The following is a 25,890-nucleotide window of genomic DNA, read 5'->3' as shown; positions in this document are numbered from 1 at the left end:
GCTAGAAAAAAATCATAGGGTCATTTTATGAATGTCCACGTCAGATCAATTTTACACCACAGAAACCCACAATGCCATTCTACAAGTGCCCTCTCTGTGGAAGCAGTCACCTCTTCCTGAAACTGCTATCTAACTCCCTGTGGTTCTCCCGCCTTTAGGTGCTTCTGCTTCTATTCCCTCTCCCCCTCCACTAAAGCCAGAAATTTAAGATAATTCTGGGCAAAAAACCTGTTTCTTCAATATTGATAAGGTTCACTGGGATCAAAGTGATAGTACAGCAGGGAAGGCATTTATCCTGCACACAGTCAACCTAGGTTTGATCCTTGCCATCCCATATGGTCCCAAGTCTACCAGGAATGGTCCCTGAATGCAGAGCCAGGAGTAACCTTGTAAAACTGGTGGGTGTGATCCAGAAACAAAACAAACAAAAAAAGATGCACAATATTCTGCTGAAATTCCTTTGACTTTTCTTGTTTATCCCCTTTAACCTTGGCTTGAGCCTCATGCCCATATCTACCTGCATTCACTAATCCCTATCCTTCCTTGGGAATTGGGGGGCTTGTCTTCTCTTATTTACTGAGAAAAAAATGAATCATTAAATGCTACTTTCTGGGCAGCAGTTCCTAAGCAATTGCTGCAAGCAAATTTACCCATTTCCTTTCCTATGAACAAAGCATTTGCCACCCTCCCAATTCAGCATGCTGGAGGATGGAGAAAAGTACAGTGAATAAGGTACTTAGTGCCTTGCATACAGCCAACCCCAATTTGATCCCCAACACCATATATGGTTTTCCAAGCACTATCAGGACTGATCCCTGAATACCACTGGGTATGGCACAAAGATCCCACTGCCCAAAAAAACACACTTCAACTTTGCCACATACATTTTAGTAACAGTGCTTGCTAGTCACAAAAGCGAGATCATTCTTTAGCTATCTCAGATTCCCTGGCACTAGTGCCTTGCAAATACAGGATACTAGTAATCAAAGTCACTTTCTCACAGCACTCAAACTAATGGAGGGATTCACATACACAGAAGGACCTCCTCCTCCTCCTCCTCTTGGGGTGAAGAGGGAGCTGCTCAACTTATAAAATACAAAAAAATGAACAAAAACATATGGAAATTCTTACCTCAAACCACCTGCTTTGAGAAAGTTCTCACAGAAGGACTTTGCACAGTTTCTTGCCATGTCATCATCAGCTGTTGGCATGAGTTTGGAGCTCAGAACCTTGGAAAGAGACAAACACAATTAATTTCAGCACGGATTACATTTTTATTGAGTAAAACTGTCTGACCATTGGGGTCTGAATCTCTTTAAATGTTGCATGTTAATCCCTTTCCATATTAGGAGATTGATGTTTCACAATGAAACAACACCATTTAAAAAAGAGTGTGTGTGTGTGTAGGGGCCAGAGCGATAGCGCAGCAGTAGGGTGTTGGCCTTGCACATGGCTGATCCAGGATGGACCTCGGTTTGATCCCGTGTGTGTGTGTGTGTGTGTGTGTGTGTGTGTGTGTATGGACCTCGGTTTGATCCCGTGTGTGTGTGTGTGTGTGTGTGTGTGTGTGTGTGTGTGTGTGTGTGTGTGTGTAGGGGCCAGAGCGATAGCGCAGCAGTAGGGTGTTTGCCTTGCACGTGGCTGATCCAGGATGGACCTCAGTTCAATCCCCAGTGTCCTACCCCTCAGGTGATTTCTGAGTGCAAAGCCAGGAGTAACCCCTGAGCATCACTAGGTGTTTCCGTTCTTGTTTCTCTGTGGCAGGTACTGAACTCAGGACCTTTTGCTTAAATATAATGTTCCAACTATACTAGGTCTAAAAAGTTATGATATATCTGATAATAAAGAAACACACACAAAAAAAATTTCTGGTTCATAAAGAACCAGTGAATGATAACACTTTTGCTAAACACTTACCTGTAAACTCATCTGCTTGCTAGATTTTATCAAGACAATGAATGAATTGCAAAGCTGTAACATTTTCCCACTTCTGTTAACCCAGCACTCAACAGAGAGTCATTAAACTACTTAATGACACCGGCAAAAAAACAAAAACAAAAACAAAAACAAAAAAAAAATTAATTTGAAGTTTGGCAACATGCATTAGATTTTTAATTCACTTGTTAAATTGAATTACTTTATTTTTACCATCGTTAATAAAATTTAAAATGTAAATATTTCCAGGATGATTAAGTTGAATATACTTAAGAAACATAAGTATTGTATGTGACAATACATGAGAGATCTTTTCTACTTTTTCCTGATAGTTAACATTTTCTTTCTTGACTATTTATCTAAATTTTACATTTTATGATTCTATGTAAAATAAAAGAATATTTCAGAACCTTAAATTAGTCAGGAGCTAAAATGTATAATCTTTCAAAGAATATGTATGCTTGCATAATATAACATATTGCCAAATATTATGTTTAAATGGTTTAAAGAACTGGAGGGATCTTGTACTGAAAAGTGAGGTATCAAAGTAATTTTTTTGGAAAAATAAAGTTAGTTAAAGCATAGTGAAAAAAAAAAAAGATCTTACTAAGATATTGTTAATAAAAATAAATGTTTAGTTATATGAGGTAAACATTTTATCTATATTATAATGAGGTTTTAGTTGTGATATGAATGCTCATTGTTAGGTATATTTCAAGGTATGTTTCTGATCACATTAAACATTAAACATGCAGAATAAAAAAAATAAATAAATAAAGTTTATATTCAAACTCATTTCAGAAGACACATTATGAGATATAGACTTTTTATTTTTGTTTTCTGTTTGTGTGTTTGTTCTGCACTAGGACTACCCTGTCAGTGCTTAGGAGACACCATATGGAGACAAGGGTCTAACCGGGGTTTATTTAGCAGGCCTTGCATGCACTCTAGCCCTTGAGCTTTCCTCCTAGCCCCACCATTTGTTTTAGAAGTTATTCTGCAGGTCTAAAATAAACAAAGATGTGATTAAGAAAATATATTGTGGGGGCCATTGAGGTGGCGCTAGAGGTAAGGTATCTGCCTTGCAAGCGCTAGCCAAGGAAGTACCGCGGTTCAATCCCCCGGTGTCCCATATGGTCCCCCAAGCCAGGGGCAATTTCTGAGTGCTTAGCCAGGATTAACCCCTGAGCATCAAACGGGACAGGTGTGGCCCAAAAAAAAAACAAAAACAAAAACAAACAAACAAAAAAATATATATTGTGCAAAACCCAAAATATTTCAATAAGTAACAAATAAGTAACAAGTACTATATACTTATTATATAAGTATAAAAATAAATAAGTCAATAAGTAAATAAATCAGTAAAATGTACTAGTTTTCCTTAAAAATTAATTTTTAACAGACTATCCAATAATAATAGACAGCTGCTTCTTTATTCCTGATATCTGATTCTGAAAACCCAAACATGGTAGATAGATACAGGACTTACTTCTAAGTTGTAGAGCACTCTGAAAGTGGACATTCCTGGAGCAAAAGAGCGAAACAGACTTTCTAAGATGGAACTAGCACTGGGCTGGTGCTGTTGCTTGGAAGCCAGGGAAGGTGATTTTGAAGACTGAGAACTTGTTTCAGACAGCAATGTTTTCTAAAAGAACAACAAAAAAAATGTAAGTCTCAAAAGCACAGAGAAACTTAACCTATACACATCCTAACACTAATGAAATTTCTTTCAACTAACCATATAAAACTACAATGCTGAAATTAACAGGGCATCAAATCCACGATGAGCCCCTGTCAGAACTAAAGAGGGCCTCTCTAATCTTCCAAGAATTCCTTTGAGAATGTAATTTAACCTCTGAGCACCGCCGGGTGTGGCCCAAAAGCCAAAAAAAAAAAAAAAAAAAAAAAGAGAGAGAACGTAATTTAAGCAACACTTTCAAGGACATCACCATTTACGTTCTATAAGTCTGTACTTTCAAATACTGATGATGAAATATTGAAGGATTGAGAAAGTATAGCTTTGAAAATTTAAAAACTAGTACTAGTGATATATTTTATTACAGTTTTTTCTAATATTAATATGGAAATCATACATGTTTTTGAGCTGATCTAAATTAAAATATAAAATAACTTACTAGTTATAACAATTTTATCTTTAATTTATTCTAAGAATATAAAAAAGATTATACATAGAACTATATCAATATATATATCTTAAATTCTAGGATGCTTTGGGGTTTTTCTGGAGAGGCCACTCCTGGCAGTGCTTGGTGAACCTATGAGGTCCTGACGATGACCCCGGGATTCGTTCGTTGCATGCAAGGTAAGTGCTTAACCCAGGAACCAATAAATATCAAATATTCAATATCCCAAGAATTACACAAAATGAACTTTACATAGCAAATGAAAAAATTCAAATGTAATTCATACATGGAAGCAACTCCAACATATGCAACCATCATATTCAGAAAGGTATCGTAATTAAGGCCAGAACGATAATACAGAAGGCAGGGCATTTGTTTTATACAAGGCTGACCCTGAATTTGATCCTCAGCATCCCATATGGTTCCCCGAGCACCACCAGGAGCAATTCCTGAAATGCAGAGCCAGGAGTGACTTTTGAGCATCTCTAGGTGTGGCCAAAATGAAAACCAAATAACAAGAAAGCTTTATCAGGGAAAAAGGTACTCAGGGGATCAGAACTGAAACCCAAATAGCTAGTGCTGTTGCTTGGAAGCCAGGGAAGGGGATTTTAAAGACTGAGAACTTATTTTAGACACCAATGTTTTTTAAAAGAACAATAAAAAAACAAACAAACAAACAAAAAAAAACAACAAAAAAATGTAGGTCTCAACCTGCACCTTTCTGAACTAAACTTTCTAACTCCAAACAACAGAGTTGATGCCATTAAATGTTACTCTAGCCTAAAAATTTGAATCCACTGGCAACTATTTAGAGAAACTGAAATACAATTGAAGGTGTGATTTCTATTTATGGAAAAAAGTATTGTTCAGAAAAAAAAGTGTTATGGGCAAAAGGCTAACAGAAAGCCTCCATGAATTATATACTATGTCTTCATTAAAGCACACACTATGAAATTTCTGTGTTTGTTAACTTAGTCTCAGGTGCACCTACCTTTCTTCCAAGTGAATCAAGTTGATCCAGAGCTTCCTGAATGGCCGGGTCAGTGGGTATCAAGAGCAAAAGCTTCCGAACTCGCAGAGTTATTCTGAAATTTTGCAAAGTAAAAATTACACAAGCCACAGAATAGTAAGGGATATAAAGTAGTTAGCTGGTTCCCTAATGATAAAGGTGCTCTTGCAAGATTCACCCCTAGTTCCACATACCTGGGTTCTTCTAGGTTGGCAAGCTGGTAGAGCATGTCGAAGACATTACACACAAGTGCCATCACCACCCCAGGGAGTGATTTCTCCTAGGTAAAAGGCAAATGAGATATACAATTTCATTGGACAGTGTTCCCTTTTTTTGTTTTGTTTTGTTTTTTGTTTCTTGGGCCACACCCGGTGTTGCTCAGGGGTTACTCCTGGCTGTCTGCTCAGAAATAGCTCCTGGCAGGCACGGGGGACCATATGGGACACCGGGATTCGAACCAACCACCTTTGGTCCTGGATCGGCTGCTTGCAAGGCAAACACCACTGTGCTATCTCTCCGGGCCCCAGTGTTCCCTTTTTTTAATGAAAAGTAGCAACAGTAACAGCAAAGCTGTGGGCAGAGCCACACCGGTAGAGGGAGGGACTGCTGCTGCACTCCCCAGTGCTGTGGCCTGGCCCTCCTGGCCCCTGGGGGCTTGAGGGCAGGGTCAGTAGCATAAAGACAGGGTAGAACGAGCTGAAAGAAGAACAAAGGGCCTCTAGCAGGAAAGACCAATTTTCCTTGGGAGCCAGTGAGTCGAGATGCTCATACACAGTAAACTCGTCACCTGCACCCCATCAAAAATGGGGAGAAAAATGAACAGACACTTTGTAAAAGAAGAAATGCAAATGGCCAAAAGGCACATGAAAAGATGCTCCACATCACTAATCATCAGGGAGATGAGAATCAAAACAACTATGAGGTACCATCTCACGCCACTGAGACTGGCACACATCACAAAGAAGAAAAACAAGCAGTGCTGGCGGGGATGTGGAGAGAAAGGAATTCTTATCCACTGCTGGTGGGAATGCCGTCTAGCCCAACCTTTATGGGAAAGCGATATGGAGATTCCTCCAAAAACTGGAAATTGAGCTTCCATATGATCCAGCTATACCACTCCTAGGAATATACCCTCGGAACACAAAAATACAATACAAAAATCCCTTCCTTACACCTATAATCATTGCAGCACTATTTACCATAGCAAGACTCTGGAAACAACCAAGATGCCCTTCAACAGATGAATGGCTAAAGAAACTGTGGTACATGTACACAATGGAATATTATGTAGCCATCAGGAGAGATGAAGTCATAAAATTTTCCTGTACATGGATGTACATGAAATCTATTAAGCTGAGTGAAATAAGTCAAAGAGAGAGAGAAAGACGCAGAATGGTCTCACTCATCTATGGGTTTTAAGAAAAATGAAAGATATTCTGCAATAATTTTCAGAGACAAAAGAGATGAGGGCTGGAAGATGCAGCTCATGACATGAAGCTCATCACAAAGAGTGATGAGTGTTGTTAGAGAAATAACTACATTGAGAACTATCCTAAAAATGTGAATGAATGAGGGAAGTAGAAAGCCTGTCTTGAGTACAGGTGTGGGTGGGATGGGGAGGAGGGAGATTTGGGACATTGGTGGTGGGAATCTTGTACTGGTGAACGGGGCGTTCTTTACATGACTGAAATCATACAACTAAAATCATATTTATAATCATGGTGTTTAAATAAAGATTAAAAAAACTTGTCACCTGCATTTGGGTTTATGTTCAAACATGACACAAAGGTGAGATTCAGCTGGGATTAGAGTACGATTTTTGGTCATGAAACATAAGAAACCAGACCTTGCTATAGAATATATTTACATATGGGGTGATATTTTAACATGTTCAGGATAAACATGAGATAGTCAAAAAATGGCTAAACTGTGTTGCTTTTGCTGCTACTTAAAAGTCATAATTCCAATAGAGTGGAAGTTATTTTTTTCATATATTTTTGTGGACTTTTTTTTTAAAGACCACAACCGGTGATGTTTGGGGCTTACTCCTGGCTCTGCTGGCTCAGGGGAATATATGGGGAGCAGGGGATGGAAGCCAGATCAGACATGTGCAAGTCAAATACCCTACTCTCTATACCAGGGGCCCTCAAACTTTTTAAACAGGGGGCCAGTTCACTGTCCCTCAGACCATTAGAGGGTCTAACTAAAGTAAAAACAAAACTTATGAACGAATTCTTATGCACACTGCATATATCTTATTTTGCAATGAAGAAACAAAACAGATACAAATACAATATATGGCCCGCGGGCCATAGTTTGAGGACCACTGCTCTATACTATCCCTCCAGCCCCACGGTCTTTTTTTTTTTTTTTTTTTTAATTCTTGCCATATGTTAAGTCTAAATAAATATACAAAGATCTTACATTTTGAAATAATTAAAATATATATTCAGGAAAAATAATCCCTCAATCATTTAAATATTGTTATAGGAGGTCTTATGTTAGATATTTTAAGACTATAGAGGCTTAAAGAAAAGAGAAGTCCTTTAAAATATTACTTTCTTTTTTATAAGAGCCCTCCTATTGGAATTGGGGGCAGGGGAGGGTTGCAGATGGCTATTCCAGTTAATGTAGATGTGGCAGTTCGGGGGGGCTCAGGCTCAGCAATCCAGTTTTGTTCAAGACCCGCTGATCTTGGAGGCACCAGGGCTGTCCAGGTGCCATGTAGAGCTGGAGACTGAATTAGAGGTTTGGGCATGAGGCATGAACATTATTAATCCAGCCCAAGAGTACAAAAGTATCAATAGTTTTGTACCTGGAAAGTAAAATTTAGTTCTTGACCCAGAGAATGTTCGAAATAAATCGATCAATGGCTCCCTGGACTCATTTAGAAAACACTGATGGAACATCTATTGTGCTCTAAGCACACTGATTTTATATACGGGGGGTACAACAGTGAACAAAACAGGCAGTAGTCTATTCTCAGAGAGTTCCCATTTTACTAAGAAGGGAAGTGTTGTGGCCGGAGAGATAGCACAGCCTTGCAAACAGCCAATCCAGGACCTAAGGTGGTTGGTTCGAATCCCGGTGTCCCATATGGTCCCCCGTGCCTGCCAGGAGCTACTTCTGAGCAGACAGCCAGGAGTGACCCCTGAGCACTGCCGGGTGTGGCCCAAAAACCAAAAAAAAAAAAAAAAAAAAAAAAAAAAGAAGGGAAGTGTTGAACTATATTAATCACAAGAGAAAAAAAAATAAAGGGAGAAAGGGAAATAAGAAGTACAGGGTAGGAAAGGGGTTGAAAATTTAAGACAAGTTTGCCAACAAAGGCTTACCAAGAAGACAAAACTGAGTATAAGCTGGAGAAAGTGATAGAGAACCAGCTGGACATGGGGGAAGAACACTGCTGGGTTCGGGCAGAGCACAGGCATAAGTTACCTACTATGCTGGAGGCAGCTGAGTACTGGGAGGAAGGTTAGAGACAATGCTAGAGAAAAGCAGGGCCTATGTGAGTAGCTGGAAGCCTGGGGGCAAAGGGGGCTCTCCATTATAGCCTCTGGTTCTGTGAGATGGGAGCAAGGGGGTATGCAACACAGTCTGCCTACTTTGAAAAGGACCCTGGGCTGCAGGGAGCGAGAGAGAAACTGCACCAGTATCAGGCAGGAGCAGAAGCCCAGGGAGAAATGTTTTCTACTAAAACATTCCAGAGGAGAATGGCAGCTACTGGGCTGCTGTGGGGGCTACAGAGCAGAGAAGTGAGACTCTGGGAGGAGGTCAAAAGAAAGCCAGGGACTTGCTGACGGTTATGGGTAGTTAAGAAAGGAAGCTCCAGAAATGTAGTATGAGAATCTAGAAGAGGGGAAGGAGTTATCTGAAGATGGGAAAGTTTATGATATGAAGAGGTCTCAGGTAAGAAGGTGGTAGAAAGGGCTATCAAGGTCTGCTTTAGACCCTGGTGTCTGTTTCACATTTAATTTTGATTAAGCAGCTGAATCTATGTACTTGGACTTGAAACTAAGATAAAATTTGGGGCATTATCAACATTCACCTAATAGACAAAGCTTTACAGCTGGGCAAGACACCAAGGGGAAAGAGCACTGACAGAGAAGAAGTGAAAGGACAGAGTCAAAGAAGGCTCTGGTGGAACCGAGGAGTAAAAGAGGCCCAGGAGAATGGAGCAGTCTGAGAGATGTTAGGAGAAAGGAGCAAGCAGTATTTCCAGGGGAAGGATTCAGGGCACTAAGTCTGTTATGGTGTCAAGGTGTCAGCAATGAGAGATGGAGAGAGGGTAAAGGTAGGAGATTGGGGTGGTGACAGATGACCTTGGCAAAAGCCTGACTCTCCAAAAGGGGTCAAGAGATGACAGTAAAGACAAGTCTGACAAAGCTTTGTGATCTGGGAAGGAAAGAACAAAGGGACTGAGGGTGAGGTTGGGGTTAGGGCTTTCCACCCTCTTCAGATGAAGAAAAAACAGCATGGCTGACTGTAATTGGGACTAATCAATGAAGAGAGGGAATCAGCATGTGGTGCCCAGGCAGAATGGCTCAGGGATCTGGAAGGTTTGGGGGTTCCGAAGGACAAACGATCCCTCATGTCCCAGGTGAAGCCTGATATTTCTCAGGGACAAGAGTTCGAAAGAGTCAGAATATGTCTGAGACAAAAGGACAAATTCAGAGGGGCGGAGAGCAAAATGGAAATGATCTTCCAGCTCCTGTGTGTTCAGCTGGACTTGGCCATCCTGTACCTGCTCCATGGCATATGACGAGCTAAAGACCCCACTGCTACTGCTGCTGGAGCTGGTGGAAGAATCTGCTGAGCTCCCGGATGGGGTCCCGCTGCCTGAAGTCTTCACTGTAAGGACTTGCTCATCAGAGAAACCCAGTTGGTGGAGCAGCTTTTGATCTTTGTTCACTGTCAGCTGCAAAAAGCAATTTCTGTTACTGAGGAGGAAAGGACTATTTTTTAAGTAAAAATGCCATACACTATGGAAGTGGACCTACCAGACTATCATTGGTGAATATCTGTATGTTCTCCACAGGGGAGTAGAGCTGTTTGGCAATCTTCCACCGGACACTCCCAATGGTCTCGTTACTGTGAGCCTAGAAAATAAAAGCAAACCACGATGTCAGGAAACAGTGTTCACTCAGACAACTGTCAGCAAGAGTCTAATGTACCATGTCCTGGACTATTTTAGAAGCTCCCAACACAGCACAGAGCCCAGAAAACAATCCCAGGGCTGGTGAGACTTTTTTCCCAGCTTTAATTAAAGTTTATCCCAACTCCAAAGTTCTGCCACCACACCTGAAGGCAAACTCAAGTCCTCTCCATAGACATACCATAGACTCTTTTTTTTGCTTTCCTCATTTTTTTGGCCCACACCCAGTGACACTCAGGGGTTACTACTGGCTGTGCGCTCAGAAATAGCTCCTGGCTTGGGGGACCATATGGGATGCCAGGGGATCGAATCATGGTCCGTCCTGGGTCAATTGCATGCAAGGCAAACACGCTACCGCTGCACCACCACTCGGGCCCCAGTCTCTTTTCCTTTCTTACGTGCTCTGGTCTACAGACCAGCCACCTAGTCTGTCACCAAACAGGCCAACTCCTAGCTTAACTCTGTCCCCACTGTGGATGTCATGTTCCACAGAAAGTCTCTGTCATTTGAGTCTTTATTCATATGACACCACCAGAGAGTCCTTCCCTATACATTTTTATCTATTGCTTATTTGGGGTGGGACACACACACACACACACACACACACACACACACACACACACACACACACACACACACACACACACACACACACACACACACACACCAGTGCTTAGGGCTTACACCTGGCTCTATATTCAGGGATCACTTTTAGTGGGACATGGGGACCATCTAATCTGTGTCTCTGACCATCTTTATCTAAAACCATATTTAATACCCATCACCATCTGCCAATTTACCCCATGTCATTCTTATTTTATTAAATTAAAAAAAAATGTTTTGCTTATTTCCTTTTAGGGCCATACCTAGCAATGCTCAGGGGTGACTCTTGGTCCTGTATTCAGAAACTATTTCTGGTGGCACTCAGTGGACCACATGGATGCTGGGGATTGAACCTGAGTTGGCAAGGCAAGCATTTTACCTGCTGTACTTATTCCTTTATTTTTTGTTTGGGACACACCCGTTGGCATGCAGGGGTTATTCCTGGCAAGCTTGGTAGACCATATGGGATGTCGGGGATCAAACCTAGGTTGGCCATGTACAAGGCAAATCCCGCCCCCTCTTGTACTTTATTTTTTGTAACATTTATCACCACAGACTACATATTTACTTAACTGCTTATGTTTCACCAATTTCCATTCATTTCAAAATTAACTAATATATTTTAAATGTTTGCATTATTATTACAAAATGGCTTCTTAAAACAGCCACTCAAAAACAGCTATCTCAATCAGTAATATTCTTAAAAGATAGCTCTGTTATGCTACAGAGCTCACATAAACCTACCTCTACAGTGAAGGTATCTTTGGTAGACTCGTAAGTAACATTAAGAGTTAAAAGATGTCCATGAAATGAGGCACCATGAGGTAGAATAGTTCGTGGAACAGAGTAAAAATCCTTGAAAAGAACATGTCCAAAAAAAAAAAAAAAAAGTCAGACATGTCAGATAACAGCAACATATTGAGACACCTCAAACATGTCCTCCTAGCTAGCATGGGGGTCTCCGATGAGCTGGGGTGGTGTTCGGGAGAGGCTCACCTCGATAGTGATCACATAGCGTTCTGCCAGCAGCAGCAGTCTCTCAATGATCACAAGCTTGGTGGATCTATGGAATGAAAAACAAGGTTTTTAACGGAGTTAAAGTGAACTGCTGACTGGAGCCCAATTGAAGTCTGTTTCACCAAAATCACAAACCAGTTAGCATTCACTGGTCAAAGACAAAAATCTAATTCCCTTTTGTCTCAGGGGAAGGTGGTGCACCCAGGACACAGCTGTGAGCACAGATGGAATAAGGGAGGAGCAGCTGGCCCTGTCTACTTCTTTTCCCCTTTCTCCTTTTAAACAATTTTTCCATAAATAGAGAACTTGGACCCTAGGCATATTTGGCTGTCAATTCTCCAAGAAAGAACAATCAGTGAGTTGACTCTCATCATCTTACAACTAAAATGTGCCATATAATTCTGTTATAAATAGATGGAATCCGACAGAGTTCTGAATTCCCTAAAAATTAGAAGATAATGCATCCCAGGGAGTGTACTATCAATGAGAGGTGCTTTGTATTTCAATTGAACTAAGAATGAGGAGGTGGGAGGAATAATCCTTCATCTGTTTTAAGTAAACGTTTCCAAAACCTACAATGTGCAATGTAAGATGTCACTGATGTGGGCTAACCAGTTATGAAAAACTCACAAAAGTGTTGGAGTTGCACCAATCTGAAGTTTCTACATATTCACTTATTCTCCTTTGAAAACACTAAAACGTGTTTAACTGGATATTCATTCAGAGCTTTAACATTTTTATAACAATATTATATGGAAATAAAGTTGGCATTAAAAATTACTTCAAGTGCTATAGAGATAATATAGGGCACACTACTTGCCTTGAATACAGTCAATTATAACTAGATCCTGGCACCACATATGGTACTCCAAGCACTACGGGTCACTAACAGAGCCAGGAACAGTCCCTGAGCACAGCCAGGTGTCACTTAAATTGGCCATCCTACCCTCTCCCCAAATTTCACCCCCCCCCCGGAAATAAAAGAAACATTTTAACTGATTTCATTTAGATGTACAATTTTAATCCATTATCTTCTACTTCAGTTTTGCTTATGCAGTTGATGCTCCTGATCTGAGTATTTCAAGGGAAATACTATGTGTATTCAATAAATATGACAAATTTACTCTTATCCATATATATACTTTTAATACTGTTATTCTATCCTAAGAACAGGTCAGTTACGTTATAAGGAATAAAGTAAAGTATAAGGAATAAAGTAAAAAAAAAAAAAAAACTAAACAGACTTAGCCCCCAGCAAGAGGCATGGGGCCAGAGCAATATTTGGATGGTAAAGACCAGAAAAATCTCCCAAAGGGACAGATTTGTGGCTGTATGCTGGGGACTACACACTTACCCAGGATATAAAATAAATGAAGAAATCATTTTGCAATCCCCATTAGGGAAAAAAGAAGCCAAGTAAGGCAGAGACCCCATCTGGCAACGAGGCCAGCCAGCAGTTTCATGTGGGCTGTGTGTGTATGTGGTACTGCTCAGGTTCTATGGGCCTGGGATTTATTTGTCACCCTGGCAGAGCTTGAGGGTCTCCTGGGCAGCTCCAGTGGTACTTGAGGAACCATAAGCGGTACGAGAGACTGAACTAGGGCAGGCCACATACAAGGCAAGCATCTTAATCCATGAATTAGCTACCCAGCCCCACAAATTTTTATTTATTTATTTTTGATTTTTTGTGCCACACCCAGCATCGCTCAGGGGTTACTCCTGGCCCTGCAATTAGAAATCACTCCTGGTAGGCTTGGAGGACCTATATGGAATGCTGGGGATGGAACCCAGGTCAACTGTGTATAAGACAAATGTCCTATCTGCTGTGCTATCGTTCCAACCCCATTTTTATTTTTTGGCCACACCTGTTTGATGTTCAGGGGTTACTCCTGGCTAAGCGCTCAGAAATTGCCCCTGGCTTGGGGGGACCATACGGGACACCAGGGGATTGAACAGTGGTCCTTCCTTGGCTAGCGCTTGCAAGGCAGACACCTGACCTCTAGCGCCACCTCGCCGCCCCCCCAACCCCATTTTTAAAGGATGTGAGAGTGGAAAGAGAAATCTGATGTGACAGAAAGCTTTCTCTTGTCCACAATTATGTTCAAGATTGGCTCCTTTTGGTCAAAATAAGTCAAAGCAAGACTACAGTAGGTAGGGCTCTTGTCTTGCACTGTGCTATCACTTTGGCCCCAGCCCACCAATTATTTTTCGATCAAAAAATCTACAAAACAATTGTTTTAAATTATAGTTAACATGAGGATAAACTGCCAAATACTTTTAAAACTAGAGCTTATGTGCTACATGAGCATCTGGGGTCACTTCTCTGACCACTCACCTATATGGAGACTGTACTGAGGTCGCCACCGTGGGCATAGCTGTTGCAGTGAGCATCTTGGTTGCTCTGGTCACGGCATGCGTCAGTGTAGGGCCACCGAGGGCTGAGCTGGCTGCCTACAAGATAATCAGTTTGGGTCATGATTTCTTTTTTTTTTTTTTTTGGTTTTTGGGCCACACCCGGGGTTGCTCAGGGGTTACTCCTGGCTATCTGCTCAGAAATAGCTCCTGGCAGGCACGGGGGACCATATGGGACACCGGGAATCGAACCAACCACCTTTGGTCCTCGATCGGCTGCTTGCAAGGCAAACACCGCTGTGCTATCTCTCCGGGCCCCGGGTCATGATTTCTTGTGGTGGAAATCTGTGTGAGTGTCCTGACCACGGCTCATTACAGACCTACACTGAGGTGGGAATAGATGAAGCTGTGGCAATGAAAAAGGTCTCCATACAGGTTCAAATGCTCCTGGGGAGAAGACAACCATTCCACATAGTGTCTTTTGTAGAAGTTATTGGATTGAGCGTTTTTGAGGGAATGGCTTGAGGCCCCATTATAGATTCTAGCACATAATACCAGAAGGTCTAAAACAGTGACATTTGGGGGTGGCAGGCATTTTATGCTTTTGAAAGACTTGTTACTATATATTAAACTTAAAACAAGCACAAATTAATAGAAACACAAGCTTTTCCTGCCTGAAACAACACACTGGAAATAAAGTCTGGGGAGCACGTATGAATCATATGAAGGGTCCTGATTCTAACAGAGGAAGACAACCATCGTGGTCTACTTGTGTAGTTTCCTTTTCCTTCTGTGGCCGTTTGAGAAGCACTAATGACAGTAAGCAAGTGAAACAGGAGAGGATGGGAAACGATCCAGTTCATGTATAAAAGAACTAGTGCCTGTCCCCTTCCCACAAAAAAACCTATCAGAATTGTGGGGTGTGCAGATAACCTAGCGGACAGAGGAGGGAAAGAGACAATGGGAGAAGAGTTACACAGGAGCATGTCTGTGGGTGGCACTGGTGCAAGTGTCTGTGGTTCAGTCCACAAAGTTTTCAGTGGAGCCCAACCATACAACAGCAATGCTATATACGCAGCCTCAAATTGTACAATAATAAAAATATGAAAAAAAATTATTTTAAAATAGATATTGTGCTACTCACTTCTAATCTTGTGTAGCAATCAGCAATGAATTTCTTATGTAATGATACAGAATCCTACAAGAGGGATAAAAATTAAAGTCAGTTGGTCATTCAGCTGGACTCATTACTGAGAACAAACATTAAAATAAATAACTTGGTGCATGTGAACTTGACAATAAAAATATTATATGATTTCCCACTTCACTATTTCTTTTCTTAGATACCCACCTTTTTCAACCTAGGATTCAAATTAATGTAACTATAGTTTATGATTAATTGAATAGCTTCATTAGCAATTTCTTCATCAGGTGATTCCATGGCTATTTTCCAAATGAAATCCATACCGATCAATTCCAGCTTTTCTACGTACTGTTCAAAAGGAAAGGGAAATTAAAGAATTTAGTCCAAAAGGTTGTTTGCAAGCAAATATTATATACAATAAATTAATATTGAGCTTGTCATTTTCCATCTGGCTTATATAATTCTAAAATGCATTATTAAATCAATTTAAATAAAATCAATTTAAAAAAAAATCTAAAAAAAAATCATCCAAAAACAAAGTTCCACAATTCTGTATAGTATTTTCTGAACACCATACTTTTTCGGGAAAAGTTATATGCTAATTAAATCATAAATAAATGCCAACTTAATACTATTATAGTAGTTATTTAATGTACAATAAGAGTGATTATGCATTTTTTGGAGGTTGTGTGCAGAGGCTACTCCCAGTACGAGTGCTAGGGTTATTCTCAGTGTGCTTAGGGGACCTTGCAGTGCAAGGGATGATCAGAGCTGGCTCCTGCATGTGCTCCAGACCTCAACATCAATTATTCAGTCCTCAATAAAATTATCTGACTTCAAAAACTTAAATTACATAGTACAATATGGTGAAATACAAATCACAGAACTGTCATTATGTCATAAGGCCTATCTCTTGAATTCAATATGAATAAGGTTGCCCAATTCAAGCTGTAAAACTAAGTACTGTACAAATGTGGCACTTTAACCAACAAGCAGGCAATGGGGACCCTGGGCAGCAGAAATGGGAACCAGAAGCCATTGAAAGGTTTTCCCTCCAGAGATGCAGGAAGCCAGGCTGTACATCTGCCCAGCTCTGATGCTGAGGCTACAACTACCAGAATTGGCACTAACTACTAGATGTTTTCTCAAGAGAGAGTTAACTCAAGCTAGAAGGGGTCACTGCTCCTGGAGACTCAATCTGGTCTTTCTCAAAGATCTATTAGAAATAGCAGATTAAAGGTGGTGTGATAGTATACAGAAGGCAGGGCCTTTGCCTAGCACAAGGCCGACCCAAGTTCAATCCCAAGAATCTCATATGGTCCCTTAAGCCCACAGACAGTTATTCCTGAGTTCAGAGGCAGGAGTAACCTCTGAGCACCCCTGGATGTGGCCAAAAAACCTCAAACAAACAAAAAAGGATTCAGTGCTTACTGAACCTAGAAATATTATTACCCATAAAGAACATTCAAATGAAACCTCAAAGTGTTACTTTTTGCCCTTTTTTTTTTTTGGCAGGGGGCACTCACACTGTGCTCAGGGGGTACTCCCAGTTCTGCATTCAGAAATCAACCTGGCAGGCTTAAAGGACCATGGTGGGGTGTATGCAAAGCAAGTGTCCTACTCATAGTACTATTCGTCTAGCCCAGTGGTCCTCAAACTTTTTAAACAGGGGGCCAGTTCACTATTCCTCAGACAGTTGGAGGGCTGAACTATAGTAAAAACAAAAATTACTAACAAATTCCTATGCACACTGCATATAACTTACTTTAAAGTGAAGAAACAAAACAGGAACAAATACATTATGTGGCCCATGGGCCGTAGTTTGAGGATCACTGCTGCAGCCCCTAGTCTTTCTTTTTAAAGATGCCTAAAAACACATAAAAACCAGCTGCATACATCTATCTTACAGATCTGTATTTTCTTGTTGCAGTCTGTTCTGAATCCTTTATTCCAAATTTTCCTGTTGTGATTCTAGAATAAAGGTAGTTGCTGTCCTAGGTACATATGACCTTCTGGATCTGAAAGCTGGAGGTTTAGATTCACTACCCTACTCTGAATTCACAGTCACAGTCAACTGGTGGACAGCCAGACAGAAAGAAGAGTTTTGCATGGTCTTCTCTGAGAGAAGCTGTGGAAAGTGCAGAAGGTGGCAGGCAAGGTAAGGCTCATTCTGTTTTGGTTTTTGCTTTGTTTTGCTCATGCTGCCAGGGAAAGAATCCTGGGGTTCACATATGCAGGGCAGGCCCTCTAGCATTGAGTCACACACTGCTCTAAGGAGATGCTCAGTCTTTTAAAAAAAGTTTTCTTTCAATGACAACACATTTTCCTGTTGTTTTTCAGACTGTCTGCAATTTAAAAATAATGTACTTACCAACTGAGCTCCTTGTCTTTTTAAACGGTGATCACAGAGGTTCACGTTTTCAAAAAAAGTCTTAAATAAGTTAAAACCTGAAATTATAGAATGTCAGATAAATTCATGCAAACTAACAAATAATCAACAAAAGCCTTTAAGTGTTTTACGAGCCAAAACTATAAAATTCTTAAGACAAAACAAAGCTCAATTTTTCAAGACTTCGTATATGAAGCCCAAAGCACAAACCACCAGAAAGAAAACTGATAATTAAACTTTAACAAAATTCAAGACTTTTGTGCTTCAAAGGAGTCTAAAGAATATGAAGACAAGTCATAAAATGGGGCAAAGCATTTGCAAAATATATGCTTGATAAGGAGCTAGTATAGAAAATAGGGGGAATTCTTACAACCCAACAATTAAAAAACAAAATATATAAAGACATTTCTTCAAAGAGTATACATAAGAGAGCAATTTTATACCCAAGATGATTCAAGCTTTTGTCAAAATAAAAAATTGCACTTGAGTGTTTTTAGGAGCATTGTGACAATTGCCAAAAGTGGTAATCCCCCCAAATGTTCATCAGTTAAAGAATGCATAAACGCAATATGATCAAGTCCTACAATGGAACTACACTCAGTCACAGGACTTTCGAAATGAAGCACTGATCGTGTCACAACTTAGGTGAACTTTAAAGTTATTATAATAATAAAAGCTGTCAGACATTAAAAGGTCATATCCTGGGCTGGCTGGAGAGATAGTATAGCAGGTAGGGTGTGTGCCTTGCACGAGGCCAACTTCGCTTTGATCCTAAGCAACCCATGTGGTTCTCCAAAGTAGCACCAGGAATAATTCCTCAGTGCAGAACCAGGTCTAACCTTTGAGCACTACTGGAAATAGTTGGAGAAAAAAAAAAGAGAGAGAGAGAGAAAGAGAAAAAGGAAGAGGAAGAGGAAGGGAACAAAAGAAAAGAAAAGAAAGCTACATCCTGATTTGATTTTCATGAAACAGTATAAACCAGTAGCAGAACCTTTGCTTTTTTATTTAATATTACATATGATTCTCTATATATGAAATTCACATTAAGCTAATCCAGGGAGACAGAAACAGGGAAGTAATTGGAGGGTAATGAGGAGTTAACTGCTAAAGGGCAGAGGGTTTCTTTTTGGAGCGATGATAATGTTCTGGGTTAACAAAATAGTTGTGAATACACTAAAAACTAGTTTTTAAGAAATTAGTTTTATAGTATATGAATTACATCTCAAAATAAAATCTTCTAAAAAAGCAAAATGAAACAATTAAAAAAAGGTATTTCTTTTTTTTCTGTTTGTTTTTACCTTAGCTGATTCCATTTTACTTTATTGAGTGTATATAGACTTATGTGCATGTGTGGTGCTGAGGATCAAATCCAGAGTATCTCATAGGCAAAGCAAATGCTCTATAACTAAGCTATGTTCTGGCACCAATAAATCTTCTTTTGTATTAGTTAGCTTTATTGAAGACACTTGGCTATCAAGACATAATTTCAATACTCATAAAAGTTAAAAAAGAAAAATCTACCTAGGGGCCGGAGCAATAGTATAACTGTTTGGGTGGTTGTCTTACACATGGCAAACCTTGGTTTGATTCTTGGGATCCTGTATGATTCCCTGAGCCTATCAGAAGTAATTTCTGTGTGAAGAGCCAGGAGTAAGACCTAAAATTCTGCCAGGTATGGCCCCAAAACAAAAACAAGCAAATCTACTTAAGTATATAAACACACATATAGATGTGCCCTAGAATCCACAAGGAAATCTCTGGAAGGATATGCCAAACTGGCTGGTTATTCCTGAGAAGTAGAAAGGAAAAGCAGAAATAAAATTTCTTAAAGAATCAAAACAGAGATATTTAGATTTTGCTCCTACCATTCATCGTGATTTCATATGACTCCAATTTAAGAATTTTCTCCTTGAAAAGCTGCTGCTGAACATCACTCTCGAGATCATGTTGCCCTTTTGTAAACCATTCAAAACACATCTGTGGGGAAAGACAAGTATTAACCATTACCAAATCCACTTCAAATCAAATGCAGAAATTACTGTTAATTTTTCCAAAACTGTATTGCCAAACTCCCCAAATTGAAATGCTTGGAACACCGGAAATAAACAAAGCAGTGACCATTGCTCTTTTCCCCAGATAAGGAAAATTTCCATCTAGATTTTCTACTAACATTAGTAATGAGCCCTACTGGGTGCCATCAGCCAGCCCTGGGATACGTTTCATGCCTCCCACATCTAACGAAAGCAATTTAAACTCATCTTTGGACTGAGATCAGAGCAATGTTTCACTCTCAGTGAAACTCAAAGCACGGATTGTGCTGGTTTCACCTATTTACAGCTGCTCAAACTGTGTCTAGGCGTTTTGTTTGTTTGTTTGTTTGTTTTTTGTTTTGCTGAAATTCAAAGTTTTCTGTTGATAACTCAAAATTAGTTCCACAGCAGGAAAAACAAGCTAAATGATATACCTGGAATTCTCTAGCAGCATTGACTTGGCAGAAGTGGCATTTTATCAAAAATGTTACCAAACATCTCACGCATTTGTCCTTTTTACATAAAGACACCACACACATTTTTTATACCTCAGCTGCTAGTTCATATTAGTATTAATGATTTTAGAAAATTAAGTTTTTAGAATTGAAACACCATGTAACACTGATATGTACACTCTAAGAATTTGAGTTGCACTTCTCTTTATAGACATCATAATAAGTTGAGTAATATTTTTTTACACTCACATACACATTTTGAGTGCCATTCTCTTTATCTACAGTTGCTATCTTACCTCTCTATCTAATTCACAAACATCCTGACCAGTCACAAGACATTCCCAAATTTCCTTGGCACGATTCCAACCCAGATATAAGGTAGCTTCTTGCAAAAAAAATGCCAGAAATTTCAGATGGGCTTCTAAATACTGGAAAAAAAATGCTTATTAGTTAATTCTAGAAATTAATATTTAATAAACAAGATTTAAATAAAACCTTAAAACTAACAAAATGGGTATGCCTAATTCTTTGTTATATAATTTGAAGAAAAATATTAATGTGAGAAATGTTTTTAAGATGAAAGCACAATGTAGCAAAAACAATATATTTATTACAAATTTAGTTGATTTCCACAATATCAAAGTAAAATACAATAAACTTAAAACAGGTGAGTTAAGAGAATTTTATAGTTTTTTTTTTTTTTTTAGAAACGTTACAAGTGAATCAAGTTATAGAGGAAAAAGCTATTACTCACAGAGATAATTATTTTGGATTAGAGCATTCATTTACTTTATCACAGGTGTGATCAGTTGGGTGATTTACTGAAAGATTTATCCCAAAAGGACAACTTTCTAAAGTTTCATTTACAGCAACTTACAACCAATACATAAAACGGTCCCATCGTTACTGATACATCTCATGCTACCTGGTCAGGATCACATACCACAAGTATTAGTTTACAGGTCAAAGTGCAAAAAGACCAAACGGCTGCTGTGAATGAATGAATGAATGAATGAATGAATGAATGAATGAATGAACAGAGGCAGTGTCAGATACCTCCCGATAGGTGTATCGGCCATCCACCAGTGTGGAGCCAGTGAGGCCTCCAGGTCCAGCCACAGCTGCTGCAAGCCGATGACAGGCGATCAAACTTCCTGTCACCAATTTCACGATTTCAAAGTTTTTCTTCAAGTCTTGAATAATGCTCTTGGCAAAAAAAAAAAAAAAAAGAAAGAAAGAAAAAGTAAGGAAAATGACATGAGAATCTGCAGGGTCTTGGTCAGTTTAACACAAGCTCTTTTTCTGTTTTGTCAGTTTCTATAGAGAAGAAATAAATTGAACCAAGCCACAAAGGACATTCATCAGGAAACCAACCTCTCTGTCAAAACTTTTCCTTCTAAAAGATACACAGACACTCTTATTTAAAAGAAGTCTTTCAAAAGAATTTACTTTTCTTATACATTAAAGTCTTTTTGCTTGTTTTTTTTTCCTTTTTTGGGTGGACCATATCCACCTATGCTCAAGGCTTACTCCTGGCTCTGCACTCAAGAGGCACAAGGCAGGTGCTTGCAAGGAAGTACTTTACCCACTATACTATCTACCTGGCCTAAGGAAAATCTTCTTTCTGCAATATAAAAAAATACATATAAACTGATTCAATAACTATAAAATGTAATAGTGACTGTAAAGCCCAATAACTTTATTCTTATTACATAATGATCAAAGATACTATACTCTTACCTTGTCCTGTTTTTGGTAGGTTTGCTTTATGAATGAGCGGGTGATTTCATGGAGCTGACGCAAAGCTGGTACCACCCATACAAACTGGGGATTGTTCAGTTGAGATGACTAGAGTTGAAAAGAAGATGCATTAATTAAATTTAGAAGTAAATGACTAACTGAATTAACTATAAAATATTTCCAAGTCAATCAGGCTTTATTGTTACACATTTTATTCTTGTTCTCTTCACACTGCTCATTTATAGTTTATCTGCATGCATTCTTAATTGTCTCCAACTTCTTTATTCTGCATGCAATTTCCTAAGGCCAAGAACTGCAAACAGGAGTGGATGTGAAGTGACAGTCAATGTATAAGGGGTGCATTAGCAAAAAACAGACAAGGAATTAGCAACTTCAGAGGAGAGATTTAAGAAGTGCAGACTGCTAGAACTAGTATAATAAAATTAACCGATGGCAAAAGCTTTACTTGAAAGTTACTGAACCATCTATTAAGTAAAATGGTATAAAACGTAACTGTCATTTTTTTTCTTTAGTTTTTAGACAGCACCCAGAAGTGTTCAGGGTTTCTTAGCCGGATTTGGAGATAATGTAGTGTATTGGGAATCTAACCCAGGTTAGATACAAGCACCCTACCTGCTGTACTATTATATCCTGATTAAAACAATTTTATAAGATAATTTCATATTAGTAATTATTATAGTATATTAATTTATACTTAATATTTTAGACACTTTCAAATATTTTACTAGATATGACATTCCAGATAACATACATATCTGAAAAGTCGTGTGATATTCTTTTTTTCTGTTTGTTTTTTTTGGCCACACCCAGTGACGCTCAGGGGTTACTCCTGGCTATGCATTCAGAAATCGCTCCTGGCTTAGGGGATCATATGGGATGCCGGGGGATTGATTTGCGGTCTGTCCTAGGCTAGCACGTGCAAGGCAGACGCCTTATGGCTTGCACCACTGCTCTGATGTGATGGTCTTTTTTTAAAAAATAACCACATTTTAATAAGTAGAATCTTCTGCACTGTGGCTTTTCACTGACAAATCTCTAAGAACATTAATACTATTAATCATATGATGTCTCTAAAACACTGAGTACAGGTAAAAGTCCCTAGCATTTACTGACAAAGAGTGAATTCAATTACTAGTATTATTATTATTATTCTGGTTTTTGAGCTATCCCCAGGAGTAGGTACTTTGGTGTCACTCCTGGTGGTGTGGTGGGGACCACGTGGTTCCAGAAATACCTTGGATTTCCAACATGCTCTGTCACATCACTGGTTGAATTTTATTATTTTAAATCTTTCTTCCTTAGGTTCTTCTGTAAGATGATGACTCATACTGAATAGAATTGCATATATTTTTGTGTGTATGTGTCTTAGAAATATCTGTGTGTGTTCATGGGGGGGGGGGTCAAGTAGAAATATCTGTGTATGACTTTTAAAAGTGTGGGGGGGCAGGGGTGTCTGCCTTGCTCTTCAGACATACCCAGTGATGTTTAGGGGACCATCTGGTGCTGAGGACTGAAGCTGGATTTCTTGCACCACTGCCTTTTGAATTATCTCCCCAGCTCAGAAAAATACTTACTTTTATTTTAATTTTTTAAAAAGCACCACTGAATATGTAAACGTAAGAATTATTGCCAAAAATAATGCAAATTTTCCTAGAAATTAGTCAATCAACCAGCAAATACCATTATTTCCTAGATTCTAAGATATAGATTTTATAAATTTTAACATTTCTGAAATTGATACTTCTCCTAATAGGTTCAAAGGAAGGTACTGACCCCTGGGCATAGGAGTAAGTAAGGGCATGACATCACTGTCCTTCCCTGAGTATGCACAACTTAGTTTTCTATAAAAGGTTGGTCCTAATAAATCTACCTGTCATTTTTGTTACTCTTTTAGATAATACCCAGAAAGAATGGCTGTTTTATTCAACTTCAGATAACTGACTTGTTACCTCACACTATCAAAAAATAAAAATCACAGTAGGATCCAACACTGACTAGCCTGCAGGTCTTTCGATGTGTGCATCAACTAAAAGAAAGAAAAACTGCCATTGCTCTCAGACAAACTTGGTGTGAGAGACCTTATACCCTGGGAAGAGCAACACCACTCAGCATTAAGTGTTTCTCTGCCAAAGCCGCACCTCAATAAGAGAAGCTGTTTAACACAACCCAATTAAGGGGGGAAAGCACTGAGTTACCAAAAAAGGGGGAAAGCATACAAGACCCATGTATACAATCTTGAAGATTTCAGAGAAGTCAAAAGCACCACTACATGTGATGAAAAGCAGTGTGCAAGCTCCAATCTACTGACTGGTCTAAGGAGGCTGAGAATCAAATGTGACTGTGAATTTCAACAAATGAAGGGTGCAAGTCAAATGCATACTCAGTTTTACTTCATCATAATCTTAGCAAATCTGGTTCACAGGCTGAAATCTCTGGCATCTTAGAATCAGAGAAATAAGGTACACATTAAAGGCCAAATACCTAAAAATTAGCTAGAGTATTTCTGCTAAAAAAAAAGTTGCAAAATGATAAAGAACAAAAAGCTCTATGGTTTAATCCAAACTGCTATCTCCCAAAATGATTAGGATATAAAAATGAAGCCTTTGCAAATAATCAGATATATTGAAAGTAGCATTGTGACTGAGTAAACCAATTAAGGGTTAGAATTTTTTACTTAACACTGAAAATCATTTTTTAATGGAGTTCTGTAACACAAAAAAATCATGTAACAGTGGAATGTTAAAAGTAAATTTTAACAGGAAAGGTATTTCTTTACCATATTTATATGAAATTGCTAAATTAGAAGGAAGAATTAAAGTAGTCTCCTCTTAAGAAAGGGGCAAGGCTATGCTAAACAAGTAAAACAAAAATGGGGCTTAAAATACAGCAGAGGAGTCAGAAGAGGAAATTAATGTTTGGTCCAAATTAGACTCAGCTTTAGATGAAGCCTCAGAAGTCAACTGCTTTACCTGTTGACCTGTTAACATATGTCTACATTCTCCTATTCATATTTACTCAATGACTAGTCCCCTGGTATTTTCAGTGATGAGGAATCAGGAGGAAGCATGTTCTATTTCAGATCGTTTCCACAGAAGGCTCATTGATTATCATATTTAAACATGCCTTCCTAGAACTTCTTAAAAGACTTTTGCAAAAAGTCAGCTGATTCTAACTTTTCTGCAACAATATCTGAACAAAGCTTTCAACTGCTTTCTTGAGTTCTTGAACAGCCCACTCCTGCCTGTTTCTTCAGACCTAGTCATTTACCTAGAATGAAAGTAAAACTGTTTGTGTGGGAGGACTCTTTTAAGTAGCATTTCCTCCTGCGCTCAGTACACCACTGTGAAACTGTCCCACAGGCATCCTGTTCGTTCTACCTTCACTGACATGTTGGCACGTCAGAACTCTGGGCTATGGGTAGGCAGGGGCCTGAAGGTCCTCATGGGAAGGGGGAGCAAGAGAAGGAAGCACACTTCGAGAAAGGCTGTCAGGCACCCAACCAGGTGCTCAGAGTCTTCAGGAACGAACACCTCTGACAGAAAATGATTTCTGCTGGTTTAGCAATTTGAGAGTGGTGTGAGTACACTCACAATTTTTAATTAAATTGGGGAAAAATAAGTGAAATAAGAGGGAAAGCACTAGGGGCAGACAGTGGAAGGTATCAAAGAAGCGAGGGGAAGAGGACTCAGGGAGCCAGCCCGGGGTTTCCTGGCAGAATCCACAGAAATCAAGTTATGAAGGGTCAGAATTTCTGAACACAACAGTGGGACTCGGGAGTTTGAAGAGTGTCAAAAGCAGAGGGAAGGGAATCAGTTGGGGAATAGAGGTAGCTGGGGTGGGAGGGGTGTAAGAGTGGGTGATCATGTCTTACCCTTTGCTTAGTTTCTGTGTAGCCTGGC

The 25,890-nt window shown here is 39.4% G+C and overlaps 1 protein-coding gene across 1 annotated transcript in view; it reads right to left on the bottom strand.

Moving 5' to 3' along the window:
• Positions 1–25,890, bottom strand: part of USP24 (ubiquitin specific peptidase 24) — a 140,153-nt gene that overhangs the window by 55,893 nt on the left and 58,370 nt on the right. Inside the window, 16 exon segments of the mRNA XM_049775466.1 lie at positions 1,132–1,229; positions 3,425–3,580; positions 5,071–5,164; positions 5,283–5,368; positions 9,830–10,003; positions 10,086–10,184; positions 11,588–11,698; positions 11,840–11,906; positions 14,196–14,311; positions 15,357–15,410; positions 15,564–15,704; positions 17,728–17,804; positions 19,611–19,722; positions 20,527–20,658; positions 21,287–21,436; positions 21,971–22,078. Of these exon segments, the coding sequence (XP_049631423.1) occupies positions 1,132–1,229; positions 3,425–3,580; positions 5,071–5,164; positions 5,283–5,368; positions 9,830–10,003; positions 10,086–10,184; positions 11,588–11,698; positions 11,840–11,906; positions 14,196–14,311; positions 15,357–15,410; positions 15,564–15,704; positions 17,728–17,804; positions 19,611–19,722; positions 20,527–20,658; positions 21,287–21,436; positions 21,971–22,078 (1,775 nt within the window).

This window comes from Suncus etruscus, chromosome 6 (assembly GCF_024139225.1).
Source record: "Suncus etruscus isolate mSunEtr1 chromosome 6, mSunEtr1.pri.cur, whole genome shotgun sequence".
NCBI lineage: Eukaryota > Metazoa > Chordata > Mammalia > Eulipotyphla > Soricidae > Suncus > Suncus etruscus.
The sequence above is the reverse complement of the archived record's forward strand: the minus strand, read 5'-3'. Positions and strand labels throughout refer to the sequence as shown.